A 16,507-nucleotide genomic window follows, 5' to 3' on the forward strand; every position below is an offset into this window, starting at 1 on the left:
TCCAAAATGTTGATCTTCCGGATCACGCAAACCCAGATTCATTCGTTTTCATCCACGGTTGCCAGGTCTAGCACACATTATAGACCAATGACTATTCATAACCAGCCATCAAGGCCTGAAAACTAGCACAATTTTTTTTTTTTCGCAGCAAGGGGAGTTGCCACATTTAGCCAACAAACGATTTTCCATAACAGTATCAACCGCACAGACCATACAAACGCTCCACACCACCCTAATCTGGTGGTCCCAGCGTGCACGACCCACGTGGAGTTCCAGGTCTCCGGTAGCCTCTGGAACTGCCGATCTGCGGCCAACAAGGCAGAGTTCATCTCAGCCTATGCCTCCCTCCAGTCCCTCGACTTCTTGGCACTGACGGAAACATGGATCACCACAGATAACACTGCTACTCCTACTGCTCTCTCTTCGTCCACCCACGTGTTCTCGCACACCCCGAGAGCTTCTGGTCAGCGGGGTGGTGGCACCGGGATCCTCATCTCTCCCAAGTGGTCAGTCTCTCTTTCTCCCCTTACCCATCTGTCTATCGCCTCCTTTGAATTTCATGCTGTCACAGTTACCAGCCCTTTCAAGCTTAACATCCTTATCATTTATCGCCCTCCAGGTCCCCTTGGAGAGTTCATCAATGAGCTTGATGCCTTGATAAGCTCCTTTCCTGAGGACGGCTCACCTCTCACAGTTCTGGGCGACTTTAACCTCCCCACGTCTACCTTTGACTCATTCCTCTCTGCCTCCTTCATTCCACTCCTCTCCTCTTTTGACCTCACCCTCTCACCTTCCCCCCCTACTCACAAGGCAGGCAATACGCTCGACCTCATCTTTACTAGATGCTGTTCTTCCACTAACCTCATTGCAACTCCCCTCCAAGTCTCCGACCACTACCTTGTATCCTTTTCCCTCTCGCTCTCATCCAACACTTCCCACACTGCCCCTACTCGGATGGTATCGCGCCGTCCCAACCTTCGCTCTCTCTCCCCCGCTACTCTCTCCTCTTCCATCCTATCATCTCTTCCCTCTGCTCAAACCTTCTCCAACCTATCTCCTGATTCTGCCTCCTCAACTCTCCTCTCCTCCCTTTCTGCATCCTTTGACTCTCTATGTCCCCTATCCTCCAGGCCGGCTCGGTCCTCCCCTCCCGCTCCGTGGCTCGACGACTCATTGCGAGCTCACAGAACAGGGCTCCGGGCAGCCGAGCGGAAATGGAGGAAAACTCGCCTCCCTGCAGACCTGGCATCCTTTCGCTCCCTCCTCTCTACATTTTCCTCCTCTGTCTCTGCTGCTAAAGCCACTTTCTACCACTCTAAATGACAAGCATCTGCCTCTAACCCTAGGAAGCTCTTTGCCACCTTCTCCTCCCTCCTGAATCCTCCTCCCCCCCCCCCTGACCCTCTCTGCAGATGACTTCGTCAACCATTTTGAAAAGAAGGTCGACGACATCCGATCCTCGTTTGCTAAGTCAAACGACACCGCTGGTTCTGCTCTCACTGCCCTACCCTGTGCTCTGACCTCTTTCTCCCCTCTCTCTCCAGATGAAATCTTGCGTATTGTGACGGCCGGCCGCCCAACAACCTGCCCGCTTGACCCTATCCCCTCCTCTCTTCTCCAGACCATTTCCGGAGACCTTCTCCCTTACCTCACCTCGCTCATCAACTCATCCCTGACTGCTGGCTACGTCCCTTCCGTCTTCAAGAGAGCGAGAGTTGCACCCCTTCTGAAAAAACCTACACTCGATCCCTCCGATGTCAACAACTACAGACCAGTATCCCTTCTTTGTTTTCTCTCCAAAACTCTTGAACGTGCCGTCCTTGGCCAGCTCTCCCGCTATCTCTCTCAGAATGACCTTCTTGATCCAAATCAGTCAGGTTTCAAGACTAGTCATTCAACTGAGACTGCTCTTCTCTGTATCACGGAGGCGCTCCGCACTGCTAAAGCTAACTCTCTCTCCTCTGCTCTCATCCTTCTAGACCTATCGGCTGCCTTCGATACTGTGAACCATCAGATCCTCCTCTCCACCCTCTCCGAGTTGGGCATCTCCGGCGCGGCCCACGCTTGGATTGCGTCCTACCTGACAGGTCGCTCCTACCAGGTGGCGTGGCGAGAATCTGTCTCCTCACCACGCGCTCTCACCACTGGTGTCCCCCAGGGCTCTGTTTTAGGCCCTCTCCTATTCTCGCTATACACCAAGTCACTTGGCTCTGTCATAACCTCACATGGTCTCTCCTATCATTGCTATGCAGACGACACACAATTAATCTTCTCCTTTCCCCCTTCTGATGACCAGGTGGCGAATCGCATCTCTGCATGTCTGGCAGACATATCAGTGTGGATGACGGATCACCACCTCAAGCTGAACCTCGGCAAGACGGAGCTGCTCTTCCTCCCGGGAAGGACTGCCCGTTCCATGATCTCGCCATCACGGTTGACAACTCCATTGTGTCCTCCTCCCAGAGCGCTAAGAACCTTGGCGTGATCCTGGACAACACCCTGTCGTTCTCAACTAACATCAAGGCGGTGGCCCGTTCCTGTAGGTTCATGCTCTACAACATCCGCAGAGTACGACCCTGCCTCACACAGGAAGCGGCGCAGGTCCTAATCCAGGCACTTGTCATCTCCCGTCTGGATTACTGCAACTCGCTGTTGGCTGGGCTCCCTGCCTGTGCCATTAAACCCCTACAACTCATCCAGAACGCTGCAGCCCGTCTGGTGTTCAACCTTCCCAAGTTATTATATTATTCTCTCACGTCACCCCGCTCCTCCGCTCTCTCCACTGGCTTCCAGTTGAAGCTCGCATCCGCTACAAGACCATGGTGCTTGCCTACGGAGCTGTGAGGGGAACGGCACCTCAGTACCTCCAGGCTCTGATCAGGCCCTACACCCAAACAAGGGCACTGCGTTCATCCACCTCTGGCCTGCTCGCCTCCCTACCACTGAGGAAGTACAGTTCCCGCTCAGTCCAGTCAAAACTGTTCGCTGCTCTGGCCCCCCAATGGTGGAACAAACTCCCTCACGACGCCAGGACAGCGGAGTCAATCACCACCTTCCGGAGACACCTGAAACCCCACCTCTTTAAGGAATACCTAGGATAGGATAAAGTAATCCTTCTCACCCCCCTTAAAAGATTTAGATGCACTATTGTAAAGTGGCTGTTCCACTGGATGTCATAAGGTGAATGCACCAATTTGTAAGTCGCTCTGGATAAGAGCGTCTGCTAAATGACTTAAATGTAAATGTAAATGTAACCGAATTAAGGAATTCGTTTTTCCATCAAAATAATAATTGTGAGCTAATGTGACTAATAACCGAATTTGAATATGTTACAAGAGAAATTTATTAAACTTTAAAAAACGAATGTTTATTACCTGCCAGATGTTAAGACTACAAACCATTATAAATGGCCTATTTGGGAGATTGACTTGTCATTTCAATAGACATAGGCTAAGCCTACTTACTAAAATCTGGGTTTATGATTGTAATTAAACTTTGCCATGGTTTGGTTAGCTAGATGCAGGTAGCCTATAGCCCCTGATAGGCCTACATCTAATTTCAGATAGACCACACAATAGCCTAGTTTGAAATATCCAATAAATGTCGTTCCACTTCATGATTGTGTCCCACTTGTTGTTGATTCTTCACAAAAAAATACAGTTTTATATCTTTATGTTTGAAGCCTGAAATGTGGCAAAAGGTCGCAAAGTTCAAGGGGGCCGAATACTTTCGCAAGGCACTGTATATGGATGAGCGATGGCCGAACGGCATAGGCAAGATACAGTAGATGGTATACAGTACAGTATATACATATGAGATGAGTAATGTAGGGTATGTAAACATTATATAAAGTGGCATTGTTTAAAGTGACTAGTGATACATTTATTACATCCGGTTTGTAATTATTAAAGTGGCTGGAGTTGAGTCAGTATGTTGGCAGCAGCCACTCAATGTTAGTGGTGGCTGTTTAACAGTCTGATGACCTTGAGATAGAAGCTGTTTTTCAGTCTCTCGGTCCCAGCTTTGATGCACCTGTACTGACCTCGCCTTCTGGATGATAGCGGGGTGGACAGGCAGTGGCTCGGGTGGTCGTTGTCTTTGATGATCTTTTTGGCCTTCCTGTGACATCGAGTGTAGTAGTCGTCAGAACCAGGAGAAAGAGGAGGCCCTGGCTTCAGATCCTACTGTAGGGGGGGTTCTGGAAGACAGTCCTGCGTGGGTAGTCCCCATCGCCCCCCTGTGAGGTACATGGCGAACCCAGTTTACGCCTCACTGTCAGGAAGGCGGGGCCAAACTTTGGCAGGCAGTTCTTTATGTGTAACCGCCCTCAGGGCCATGCATCCAATCCTGAGGCTTGCTGTAGCTTCTTTTCCTGGGTGCATAATAAAGGAAAATATAGCAACACACTGACATTTCCCCCATGTAGTGGTTTATATGTGTTATCAAACTGCGATATGGATTTATTAGTCCAATAAAGACACTCGTTTTTCTAAATTGTCAGCATTCTATTGTCTCATACTTCTGTAACATATTTCACATGATCCTGTTCAGAGGCTGCCTTCTCACCATATGGCAAGCATCCCAAAGCTTAGGTTGGTGTTGTGTAATCAAATGACAGTGGATGCTAAACTCCAACACAGAGTGATCTGTTGCTCTTCATCAATAATGCAAAATGAGCATGAGTGTTTATCATCAGAAAACAGACTGTTGTCAATTGAATAATACTTCTGTATTCATTGTGCCCTTCCGTGCTGCCTTTAGCCACACTATATGGCATTAGGACTAAAGTATGATCATATAGCAAAATCACCCAAGTATTTTGACAATATTGTCAAATTCTGTAGAGATCAAATATGGAGTTGGCTATGCTAAGGTTTCATATACTTCCTATGCCTACTAAGAATGTTTACTTACATTTACATCTGTGGTCGTTCAGCTTTGCATGTCAAGCGCGGAGGAAGCTGTTGCACAAACATTAGAGTCCCCATATTCTTTATATTTCCCCAATATGATTTACGACACAAATAGTGCTGATTGATGGCAGTAGTTTCCAGTGTACTTGTTCAGCCTTGCTATGGACGTTTTATTTAGATAGCCGAACAAACGACAACTTTATTCTCAGATCAATGTGGGCACAGAGCTTCAGTGTCCTGTAGTAGAGAATTTGAAAACCTTATGTAGATAATAGTTTTGCCTCCTGAGTGAACATTCCCCCATTACATACTCCTCATGGTGATGATCTGTTGATTGTGCTAAGGAACAGATCACGTCAAGTGTAGGTACCGGGAGGGGCTAAGTGCAAGTATCTGCCTCTAATCCCGCGCATTTTCTCCCCCTCGTTTCTACTTTAGCTCTTCTCGTGCAGTTCCAAAGAGGACTCCCTGGTTTAGCGACGTCATTTGAAACATGACGAGCAGCTCCATTGCCTGCAACTGAAGCATTTACAGTATATTGGCCATCCTTCCTTGGTGGGTCCTGACCTTTCTGCTATTGAGGAGGGAGACCTGTCTGTTACAGACCAGTAGAGAGAGGTGAGTACAAGGACATGTCCTGCTGTCGACGATCTAACACCATTCCGCTGTCTGCCATGTGGGTCATGAAACGTACAGTACTTTTGCTTTTGAATGTAGCGATAGTAACAACATTAAAAGTAAGGTTAAAAGTAAGACGACCATTCTACTGTAAACTTAGTGTTGGGATACATTTAAGTAATTCTTTATTTTACATTCAATTTGGCTACAAGTACTGAGATGACAATCATGCATCATTTAATTGAAATAAGAGTCATTCATCTTCATGGCGTGTTAACCAAAATGCAGTTTTAATTGAATATCAGCCATAGTCGTAGGCCTTTCCTGCAGTCAAATGACCAAATCGCCCCTTTAGTGGCCCTCGTGGGTGGAATGTTATTAATATTTATCATAATTTCATAATTAATAAACATTATTTCAAACAACCCGCCGAAAGTCCGGTGTTTTCTTTTCGTCAAACGGTTCTGTTATATTTCAGTCTACTGTGATGTATGTATATGAAGTGTATTATTGGGATGCAAACTCAAAATTGAATACATTTTATATCTCACATGGTACACGTGTCTTCTTTTTTTAAGCCCATAACCATGTGTGTGAGGTTGTATACTTTTCTTTCAAAGTAGATTTGTTTAAGACTACCAAGAAACACTCTGTGTGACCCTGATTTAGCACACTGCAGTACAATTAAGAAATACGGCGGTGACATCAGTCAAATTTCAGAAGGATAATTTTACAATTGTCAAATACTACAAGGAAATAATGTGCTGACGTTTCAGTCAATGGAAACGTCATCTTTCTGTGTTCGCGGTAGCTGTGACCTTCTTCCTTTGTGTCATGGTAGATCAAGTAAATGTAGATGTTGGTTGGGGGGGTGCATTCCCGAACTCATATAGTCCATTCGGAAAGTTTTAAGACCCCTTGACTTTTTACACATTTTGTTACTTTACAGCCATATTCTAAAAATGATTAAAAAAATAATAAATCCTCTTCAATCTGAACACAATAGCCCACAAAGACAAAGCGAAAACAGGTTTTTAGAAATTCTTGCAAATCTATTAAAAATAGAAATACCTTATTTACATAAGTAGTTTGCTTTGAGACTCGAAAGGCTCAGGTGCATCCTGTTTCCATTGATCATCCTTGAGATGTTATTCTACAACTGGATTGGAGTCCACCTGTGGTAAATTCAATTGATTGGACATGATTTGGAAAGGCACACATCTGTCTATATAAGGTCACACAGTTGACAATGCCTGTCAGAGCAAAAACCAAACTATGAGGTCAAAAGAATTGTCCTTCGAGCTCTGAGACAGGATTGTGTTGAGGCACAGGTCTGGGAAGTGTGGCAAAACATGTCTGCAGCGTTGAAGGTCCCCAAGAACACAGTGGCCTCCATCATTCTTAATGGAAGAAGTTTGGAACCACCAAGATTCTTCCTAGAGCTGGCCGCCCGCCCAAACTAAGCAATCGGGGGGGGAGGCCCTTGGTCAGGGAGGTGACCAAGAACCTGATGGTCACTCTGAATGACCTCAGACTGGGTCGAAGGTTCACCTTCCAACACAACAAAACCCCTAAGCACACAGCCAAGACAATGCAGAAGTGGCATCGGGACAAGTCTCTAATGTCCTTTAGTGGCCCAGCTCGAGCTTGAAACCGATCGAACATCTCTTGAGAGACCTGAAAATAGCTGTGCAGCGATGCTCCCCATCCAACCTGACAGAGCTTGAGAGGATCTGCAGAGAAGAATGGGAGAAACTTCCCAAATACAGGTGTGCCAAGCTTGTAGCGTCATACCTAAGAAGACTCAAGGCTGTAATCGCTGCCAAAGGTGCTTCAACAAAGTACTGAGTAAAGGGTCTGAATACTTATGTAAATGTGATATTTCAGTTTTAGTTTTTTATACATTTGCTAAAATTGATTTTTTTTTAAACAACTGTTTTTGCTTGCTTTGTCATTATGGGGTATTGTGTGTAGATTGATGAGGAAAAGCAACAATTTAATTCATTTTAGAATAAGGATGTAACGTAACAAAATGTGGAAAATGTCAAGGTCTCTGAATGCACTGTATCTAACTGACTTAGTTTGAACTTTATTAACCAACCAGAAAATAGACGTGATCAAACCCATTTTGAACAACTAGTGGCCTACATTTTGTATGTCTTTTACTACACATATTTGTGAGTGTAAACATTAGGCTCAATGAGAGTTGGAATTCTCCCAAGCAGAACCCAATGATTGTTTGACAATTTCCTATTTATTCTGTGCAGCGCTGCCTGTCTCTGTCTATGCTGACCTAACTGGTGTCCATCTCTGTTCAGGCACATGATACATTTTTAGCGTTTGGAATGTTTACAGTCTTAAAGCAGAAGCACAATGCAGGTAACCTAAGTGCTTTCACTTACCTCCTAAGCTAATTAAGGCGTTGTGGCCTTGAATCGAGCAGGATGCAATTCTCTCGCTGATCCCGTCTACCCCGAATACCTCAACGGCAATGTTAAATAGCCACCCCTAACTACTAATTCTGATGGTCTTACTATGGAGTCAGAGAGATGGCAACCCATTATTGTACTGTACTGTTAGCTTCCACGCTGTTTCATAGTTTGGGACCATAAATGTGAAAAACGTACAGAATGTTTTGCTCACGTCCATCAAGTTAAACAGGATCTCTTGAATGTAGACGTGTAGCTACCACTAGATTCCATTCACAACCAGACTAACTCAAGACTATTTGACCGGCAGGTTTAACAAAGGGTTAAAGAGGGGAGGTGTGTTATCAGACTTCTCTCTCTCTCTCTCTCTCTCTCTCTCTCTCTCTCTCTCTCTCTCTCAAGCATGTGCTAAGCTCTCTCTCTCTCTCTCTCTCTCTCTCTCTCTCTCTCTCTCTCTCTCTCTCTCTCTCTCTCTCTCTCTCTCTCTCAAGCATGTCCTAAGCTCTCTCTCTGTCTCCCTTCCTCAGCCCAAGGAGCTTTAGAGAGGGGGGAAAAGTCCTCAGTGGATATCAACAACACAGACAGTGGTGGATTCCAAAAATATATCCATCCCAAAGGTAACAGAAGTTCCCCTCCACTATCTTGGTAAGTAGCTGTGTGAGTTGTAGTGTGTTGTAATGATGTGTGAGCTGTTGAAACAATGGAAGGGCAACTGTCAATAGAGGCAGTTTTGCATCAGACAAGGGCCATGTGGTGGGAGTCTGATGCACAGCGCTGCTAATGTGGTGGACTGGGAGGCTCATGACACACCGATGGTCAATTCTACTCAAGTCTAAAAGTTGACTTAAAGGTTTAGGTAAAACTGGTAGTATCAGCCACTGTTTTATCAACGTTTCACTTAGTCTATATGTATGGTCATATTTTTGCAATAGCTATTTAGAGGAATAGGTTATGAGCTATGTAAGTTAAAGCAACTTTGTTTCATATGTGGTTGTTTTATAGTCCTTGGGTGATTTCAACCCAACGAAGGGTGGTGGCATGCTGTCTTTCCTGACCAAAACGCCTCATAACAGAACTGGAAGCAAAACAATTGGTAGCAAACCAACTGGTAGCAACCCAGTTCTGTCTAGTTATTGTCATTCACAAAACAATGTAAAGCACACTGTTTATGACCCATGGTAAACTCACTGTTGACTTTTCAAATGAGTGTTGTATAGCTCATTAATAGCACCCTATTCCCGACATTGTGCACTACTTTTACCAGAGCCATATGGGACCTGGTCAAGTATAGTGCACTATAGGGAATAGGGTGCTGTTTGGGATGCCGCCTAGTGGACCCATGACACAGTGGCACTGAGACTAGGGAGTGTGAACTGGGATCACAGAAACTACTCTCCATGTTTGCTTTGTGTTGCCCATAGAAGATTAGCACAACATTAAGTCCGTAGACAACATTTGTTATTTAAAGCCTTTCCTGGCACATAAGATTCAAATAGCTTTACACCCCCCTCCCCCCCACCCCCATGCTCAACAGTATTTCCCTTTATCCAGGCAATGGGTTTTAAATATTGTGGACCCGCATTGGTTAATTAAGACCATGTGTTTGGTAGTCCTGCTGTAGGTCAACACTGAGAGTAGCCCTTCATGCAGCCTTGATTACATTTCTGGATAAAAAAGTATCTTAAGGTCACACAGAGGACAATACTGTATTATAGAGGGGAACATAAGGTTATACAGATTGCGCTAAAATCAATTACACAAATCATGTTTAGCCCCTTTTTCAAATATTTTTATTGTTGTACGTTGTGTTCTCCGTCCAGCGTTTCTCTCCGAACCCAGTGGCCTTTCCTCTACCTAGTCATGTCAAGCCTAGTGACTGTATCCATAGTCAGGAGAGTTTAGGCTAACTCCAGTGTCATCAGGTCTGTCCTGAGGTCAGCTGTTATAGTCATCTCATTACACCAGGACCATGCTTTCCACAACAGACTTTCCGTCTGGACAACCCATCAAACGTCTTGTATATTCTAAGAGCCAAATATAGACTGTCAGACAGTTATCCGTCAGGAGTATGTTCAACAAAGTATAGTCCTATCTTATTTAACTTTTAAAGAACCCATGGTGTTTAACATGACCTTTATTAGAATTAGTCTAGTGGTTGATGGCACCATGTGTAATCATCAGCATCAGAGTCATGTCTATAGGACCCCCTTCCAATATTACCGGACAACAATCTGAGGCCGAATTTAAACTTCAACTCTGTGCTCTTTATTTCCATAGGTTGCATTTGAGACTTGGTCCACAGGATCTTCATCCCCAGCACAGCCATGGATGTTGGGAGAGGTTTGGAGCTCCAAAAGATGAACGGGCAACATAGCAGGGACCTTGGTCCAGATAAGCTCAATTTAGAAGATGGGTGAGTCTCTTGCTTCACCAGAAACCCTAACACATCAACAGGCTACCTGTCTGCATTTCGTTACTCACAGCAATGCTAACGGACGGGTAATGAATATGTGATTTTGCTACCCGTTGATCTTTGTATACGCGAGTTGTGTCACAGTGGTACCACCTTTCTTGTTTCTAAATGTGTTTATTTTCTCTCTAGGTTTGACGGGCTGGAGTTCATGGCAGAGCGAGATGAGTTCCTGCCAGGGAAGAGCCCAGGAATAAAGGCACCTCAGTTCACTGATGTGAGTGCTCAGCCTTAGTTCAAAGGTCAAATGTGTGCGCATGAGAAATCAGTCTCTTGTTACTAGTGTAACTACATTGTTACTACACAGGTATAAGAGCAAATGTAAACTAAAACTAGATGTTCTCCAGCCCATTCTGTATGTGTAATTCTTTCCTTTCTTTCCGGACCATAGTTTGAGGGGAAGACGTCATTTGGAATGTCCATCTTTAATCTCAGCAATGCCATCATGGGCAGTGGAATTCTGGGACTAGCATACGCCATGTCAAACACCGGAATCGTCCTCTTCCTGTAAGTTACCATGCCAACACAACACAGGCCGCGCTAGTCCTCCTTCTTTGGCAATATAACTGTGGTTACTTAAGGCTTGATGTCACATGCAGCCCTACAATGACCTCAGATCAGACAGATCTGAGCTGAAAGGTGTGTGTGTGCGTGCGCGAGTGTGTGTGTGTGTCCAGGCTATATACCCAATAGGGTTAAAGAATGACACTGGTTGTGATGACACTATGATAAATACACTATCCAGGCCATACCAGACCCAGTGCTCGCCAGCAGATCCATCACGGGAAACATTTGTTTGTTTTACAAGAAAACAGTAGGGCTATTATGGGTGTGACATTCTGGCTATGTGTGTGTGTGTGTGTGTGTGTACATTATTGAGAAGTCTGTTGACTATAACATGTTCACTTAATGACATAAACGCCCCCCCCTCTACTAGTCACATGCTTTTTAGACGGGCGGAGCCAAGGATGCACACACCAGGTGTGATCGAAGGATACGGTTTAGCCTGATCTGTGTCGTACGGCCGTGTCACCGTTTGTGTTCGCAGTCGCTTCCCGTGTCTGAGTATGTGGGCTGGCCTATCAGTGTGTGTATATTTATGCTCATACACATACTGCTCTCCTAAATCAGATTTGGGGTTATAAATAGGTTGTCGTGATCAGATCAAAGGCAGGTCTGCCTGGATCAGTCCTGTGTGTCCATCGGGAAGGGGTGGACTGGCAGGCCAGGGAGCTGCGTCACAAACAAGTCACACTTGTGATGGCCATTCACATGGCCTAGGTGTACTGTAGCGGCCAGAGAAATTGTGTCAGCGACAGATTTACTGAGTCATTAGCCTTAACTCCGGCCGTTAAGCTGTCTGAGACTGAGACTACTGAGGCATTGATGAGGCCGTGCCAAATGTAGTACTGATATGTTGATTTAGCTAGTTAGACTAATTACAGAGCGTTGTCCTGTTACGAGATCAGTGTTATTAGTGTGTGTTTTTGTTTCAGTATCCTGTTGCTATGCATCGCCATTTTGTCTGCCTATTCCATCCACCTCCTCCTGAGAAGTGCAGGAGTTGTAGGTAAGATGCTGGTATTTCACCAAGATACCTATCTCTTTATTGAAACCAAGAACGTTTGTAGTACAGCCTACCATTACTTAATATGTCCAAGGAACTAGAGTACGTGGCTGAAAGGATGTGATGGTTCGCCTGAAAGCAACAACCACAGAGACAATATTAACATGCCTGTGTGTGTGTGTGTGTGTGTGTGTGTGTGTGTGTGTGTGTGTGTGTGTGTGTGTGTGTGTGTGTGTGTGTGTGTGTGTGTGTGTGTGTGTGTGTGTGTGTGTGTGTGTGTGTGTGTGTGTGTGTGTGTGTGTGTGTGTTCTTTCAGGCATCCGCGCCTATGAGCAGCTAGGGCACCGTGCTTTTGGACAACCAGGCAAAGTGTTGGCTGGCTCCATCATCACCATGCACAACATTGGAGGTACCGTATGTTATGTGACCGCCAAGCCATGGTTGGCTTATGTTATCATATGTAAGCCTCGTGAATGTGCAAGTACAAGTGTCGTTGAAAATGCTTCCGTCATAGCGTTGTGTGTCAACGCGTTGTTGTTTCCCGTAGCGATGTCCAGCTACATGTTCATTGTGAAGTCAGAGCTCCCGTTGGTCATGCAGGCCTTTCTGGGCCTGAAGGACAATACTGGGTAAGTGTCTCTAGAGGGCAGTTGTTACTGTTATTTCATCACGTCGGCTGTAAAACAGGGCCTTTTAAAGTGTTATTTGATGGATTGACATGACGGTTGGCCTGTTCTTTGTTGTCTAATGTCCCTGCTGTCGGTCAGAGAGTGGTACTTGGATGGGAAGTACCTGATCATCATCGTAAGCGTCATCATCGTCTTTCCACTCTCACTCATGCGACATCTTGGTATGTTTCCTCGGTCACTCTTTCATATTTGGTGCTTCTTGTAACATGCTAGTACTGAGAAAGGACACGTGGACAGAGTGACATGGCTCTATTGAACACGCCGTATTCTTGTCATTACTTCACAGGTTACCTTGGTTACACCAGTGGCTTCTCTCTCTCCTGTATGGTTTTCTTCCTCATCTCCGTGAGTCTTCTGTGCCATCAACCTTCTAACCAATCTCCCAGCCAACTGAGCAATACATAGCCTGGTCCCAGATCTGTTTGTGCTGTCTCGCCAACTCCCATGGTTGTAATGGTCAACGACCACACAAGTTGGCTATACAAGCACAAACAGACCCGGGACCAGGCTAGTCAGTACGTCAGTGCTTGACTAAACATTCAGTCACCTCCCACTAGGTGATCTATAAGAAGTTCAACATCCCGTGTCCACTGGAGAAGATAACCAGTCAAGATAACCACTTAGTGTCCGTCCTGGGGGAGAGTCATGATAACCACTCATTTGTCTCCTCTGATATGGACTTCTGTGAAGCACAGTCCTTCACCATCAACATGAAGGTCAGAGAGGAAAACTAGTTTCAAATTAAATGAGACAACGGTATACAGTATGGAGTTAAGGACTTGTTGTGGCAATATGCGTTTATTATACTCCAATGAGCTGCAAGTTCTGTTTGTAGTTTTGAACCATTTAATTCATGGTCTGTTTTGTTTTCAGACAGCATATACCATCCCCATCCTGGCTTTCGCTTTTGTCTGCCATCCTGAGGTGCTTCCCATCTACACAGAGTTACGAGAGTAAGTCATGACTTTCCGATTAGAGATGCAAAACATATCCACGTGGTTCACACACATACACACAGTTACTGCCAAATTCAGCTACTAATCGATCTCTGTCTGTGCACTTTGACCTTAGCGCCACCAAGAAACGCATGCAGACGGTTGCCAACATCTCCATTCTGGCCATGTTCGTCATGTACGGGCTGACCGCCATCTTTGGTTACCTCACCTTCTTTGGTAAGACACTGCTCCTGAGGCAATGAGAATTTTGAAGTACTTATTTATGTTCAAACTGTTCACTCATCTTGTTACCGTGTCGCTACCATTTTGAGAAGTCAGGAATTGGAGCACTGGTAAATGAACTTCTCTTCGTGTTTAAGACCTTTTTAAGGCATCTGTGTCTGGAAGTATAACTACCATTCTCGGTTTCTCTGTGTTTTAGGTGGAGTAGATTCCGAGCTCCTTCATACATACATTAAAGTGGACCCCTTGGACACACTGATCCTGTGTGTGCGTATGGCTGTCCTGGTTGCTGTTACCCTTACTGTTCCTGTGGTACTCTTTCCGGTGAGAGTCAAATCTACCTTGTAGCCCTGAACAGTGTCAATGCTGGCTTGTGTTTATGTATTCTCATATTGGCTTGAAAGGCCCAATAATGTTACTTTAATTCCTCTTTATTCCAATATAAGCACTGAAGTTACTGCGGTATGAGGATAATTAAGCTCTTGATCCCGCAAGACCCCCCCCCTGCTAGGTCGCTAATTGGCTAACAGGTTTCAGGAACGTATTTGACCTGCTTCTCCCGAGACATAGTCTGCGTCACAAATGGACACAGCCATGGTTTGTGATGCAGGCCTGGTGACACCTCTCTGTCCACCGTCCGTCCGTCCCCCTCTGCAGATCCGCAGGGCCCTGCTGCAGCTGCTGTTCCCAGAGAAGCCCTTCCACTGGGCTCACCACATCTCCATCGCCGTGTGTCTCCTCGTCATCGTCAACCTATTGGTCATCTTCGTGCCCACCATTCGAGACATCTTCGGCGTCATTGGTAAGTGTGCCGAGACGGAGACATGTAAAATGACTGGCTGTGGTTTCAGTGCAAACCTAGATTCACAGACTATTGTTATCCAAAGTAGAAACTAAAATGAGTACTACTTTAATGGCCACTCGTAGTTTTGTTCCTGTTGAAAATGTTAACATTCGACCACTCCCCTACCTCCTCCTCTTCACCCCTGCATTCCTACCACTATCCGTTCCTCCACCTCTTCCCCCTTCCCACCCTAGGAGCGACCTCTGCACCCAGCCTGATCTTCATCCTCCCGGGAATCTTCTACATCAGGATTGTTCCTGAAGAAACAGAGCCTTTAAAATCCATACCAAAGATTATGGTAAAACCTCAATCTGTTGTCTCGTCTTGTTTAGCGATGTAGCAGTAAATAGTACAGTCAAGCTTATGAATCAATGTCTGAGAATTTGCTCACATCCCTCTCTTTTTGCCTCGCTCTCTCTGCAGGCCGCCTGTTTTGCAGCGTTAGGCTTCGTCTTCATGGTGATGAGTACGTCATTCATCATCCTTGACTGGGTGTCCGGAGAGTCTCGGAGCGGAGGCGGGCACTAGCAACAGACCATAATAAACAGTAATACCAGCAAAATGCCAACCAAATCTATCCCAAACATCAAATTCCTCCACGACGTGCACATTATTTAACCATAGCCAAATGAGAGGGCCTTGGCTGGACATGGGAAATAATATATCATTAAAATTCCCCCACAAGATGGCATTATGTGGTGGTAGGTCTTGTACGGGGTGGGAAACAGAACCAGCAACTCAAAAGCAGCAGCTCTGAGGTGACAAACATTGTGGTTTGCTTTCAGTATGTTGTTTTGAGGCACTAATAAAGTTGTCGCAGAGACAACCGGTTCTGAGGGTAATGATATAGCATATGTTCGTATACCAATGAATGGCTTCATCATTTACCCTCCTTATCTACCTCCCTTGAATTTTCAATGAGATATTTTTACACATAAAGAAATTAAATGGATCTATTATTATTTTTCTCTTTATGGGAAGTTTTTTTTATTTTCAAACAAGATTGTACAGTATGTTACGTCATTTTCTCTATGATTGTCATTTATAAATCAAGGAATATGTATTATTTTTAATCAAATCCAGAATTTGTAGTGTTTTTGCACAATGCCCATACATATTGCTAGGTGTATTGACTCTATAGAGTATCCTAAGGTTTGATCATTCCTGTTAGTTTTTTTCCATGGTACCAAGCTCATGGTAGCATAACACAGTCAGACATTTTCCTATAAGTGCAGCTATCAGCCGTGATAATGACAGAAGGGATGACCCTCCCAATTCCTCATGACTGATTGGTTTAAAAACATTTATGTGAACTTTATATTATATCCAGCAACTTTAAATGGATATTTCAAACTTTTATATTGTTTTGTTTTTTATCTGTCATGTGGTACATACCAAAAGAATATATGAAATGTAGTCTAGTCAACATGGAATGCAAATGATTAGGGGCAGAGAGGGCTGTTGGTGTGATCGTACAAACAAATGCCCACTCAACACAAACTCAATACTGACCTCCGTGTTGCTAGTCAGTCAGAGAGCAGAAGTAGTATGATGTCATCTGCTACCGTTGGACTTGGCTTTTCTGAGTAAGTCTGAGAAATTCCGAATAGGGGAGGCCTGTATAAAGATGTTGATCAATTGATCTTTTTAAGAGAGCATGGAGACTGTCTTTATTTGCTCTTTTAAAAATGGAGTTATTCGGCCAATAAAGTTTCATGTAATGGAATGTTTTGAATCTGGTTTGTTCTCTTTTATGACATCTGTCACGTTAATGTGTGGTCCAAGTAGAGGAAACTGAG

General features: G+C 44.8%; 1 protein-coding gene across 3 annotated transcripts; it reads left to right on the forward strand.

The window, feature by feature from the left end:
• The first annotated feature begins 5,366 nt into the window (after positions 1–5,366).
• On the forward strand, positions 5,367–16,434 carry LOC118359877 (sodium-coupled neutral amino acid transporter 5-like). Of its 3 annotated transcripts, XM_035738747.2 has the most exons (17): positions 5,369–5,531; positions 8,488–8,605; positions 10,238–10,373; positions 10,563–10,647; positions 10,822–10,937; positions 11,927–12,000; positions 12,314–12,406; positions 12,545–12,626; positions 12,765–12,847; positions 12,973–13,031; positions 13,244–13,402; positions 13,560–13,639; positions 13,758–13,858; positions 14,064–14,188; positions 14,522–14,666; positions 14,903–15,006; positions 15,132–16,434. In XM_035738747.2, exons 3-17 carry the CDS (start codon positions 10,285–10,287, stop codon positions 15,234–15,236), a joined length of 1,500 nt encoding a protein of 499 aa, XP_035594640.1. In that variant the 5' UTR covers positions 5,369–5,531; positions 8,488–8,605; positions 10,238–10,284; the 3' UTR covers positions 15,237–16,434. The 3 variants fall into 3 exon arrangements, with proteins under 3 accessions (XP_035594639.1, XP_035594638.1, XP_035594640.1); XM_035738746.2 differs by having other exon boundaries at positions 5,367–5,531; positions 8,488–8,577; positions 12,314–12,626; XM_035738745.2 differs by having other exon boundaries at positions 5,368–5,531; positions 12,314–12,626.
• The last annotated feature ends 73 nt before the right edge of the window (positions 16,435–16,507 follow it).

This window comes from Oncorhynchus keta, chromosome 27 (genome assembly GCF_023373465.1).
Source record: "Oncorhynchus keta strain PuntledgeMale-10-30-2019 chromosome 27, Oket_V2, whole genome shotgun sequence".
NCBI classification, from domain to species: Eukaryota; Metazoa; Chordata; class Actinopteri; order Salmoniformes; family Salmonidae; genus Oncorhynchus; species Oncorhynchus keta.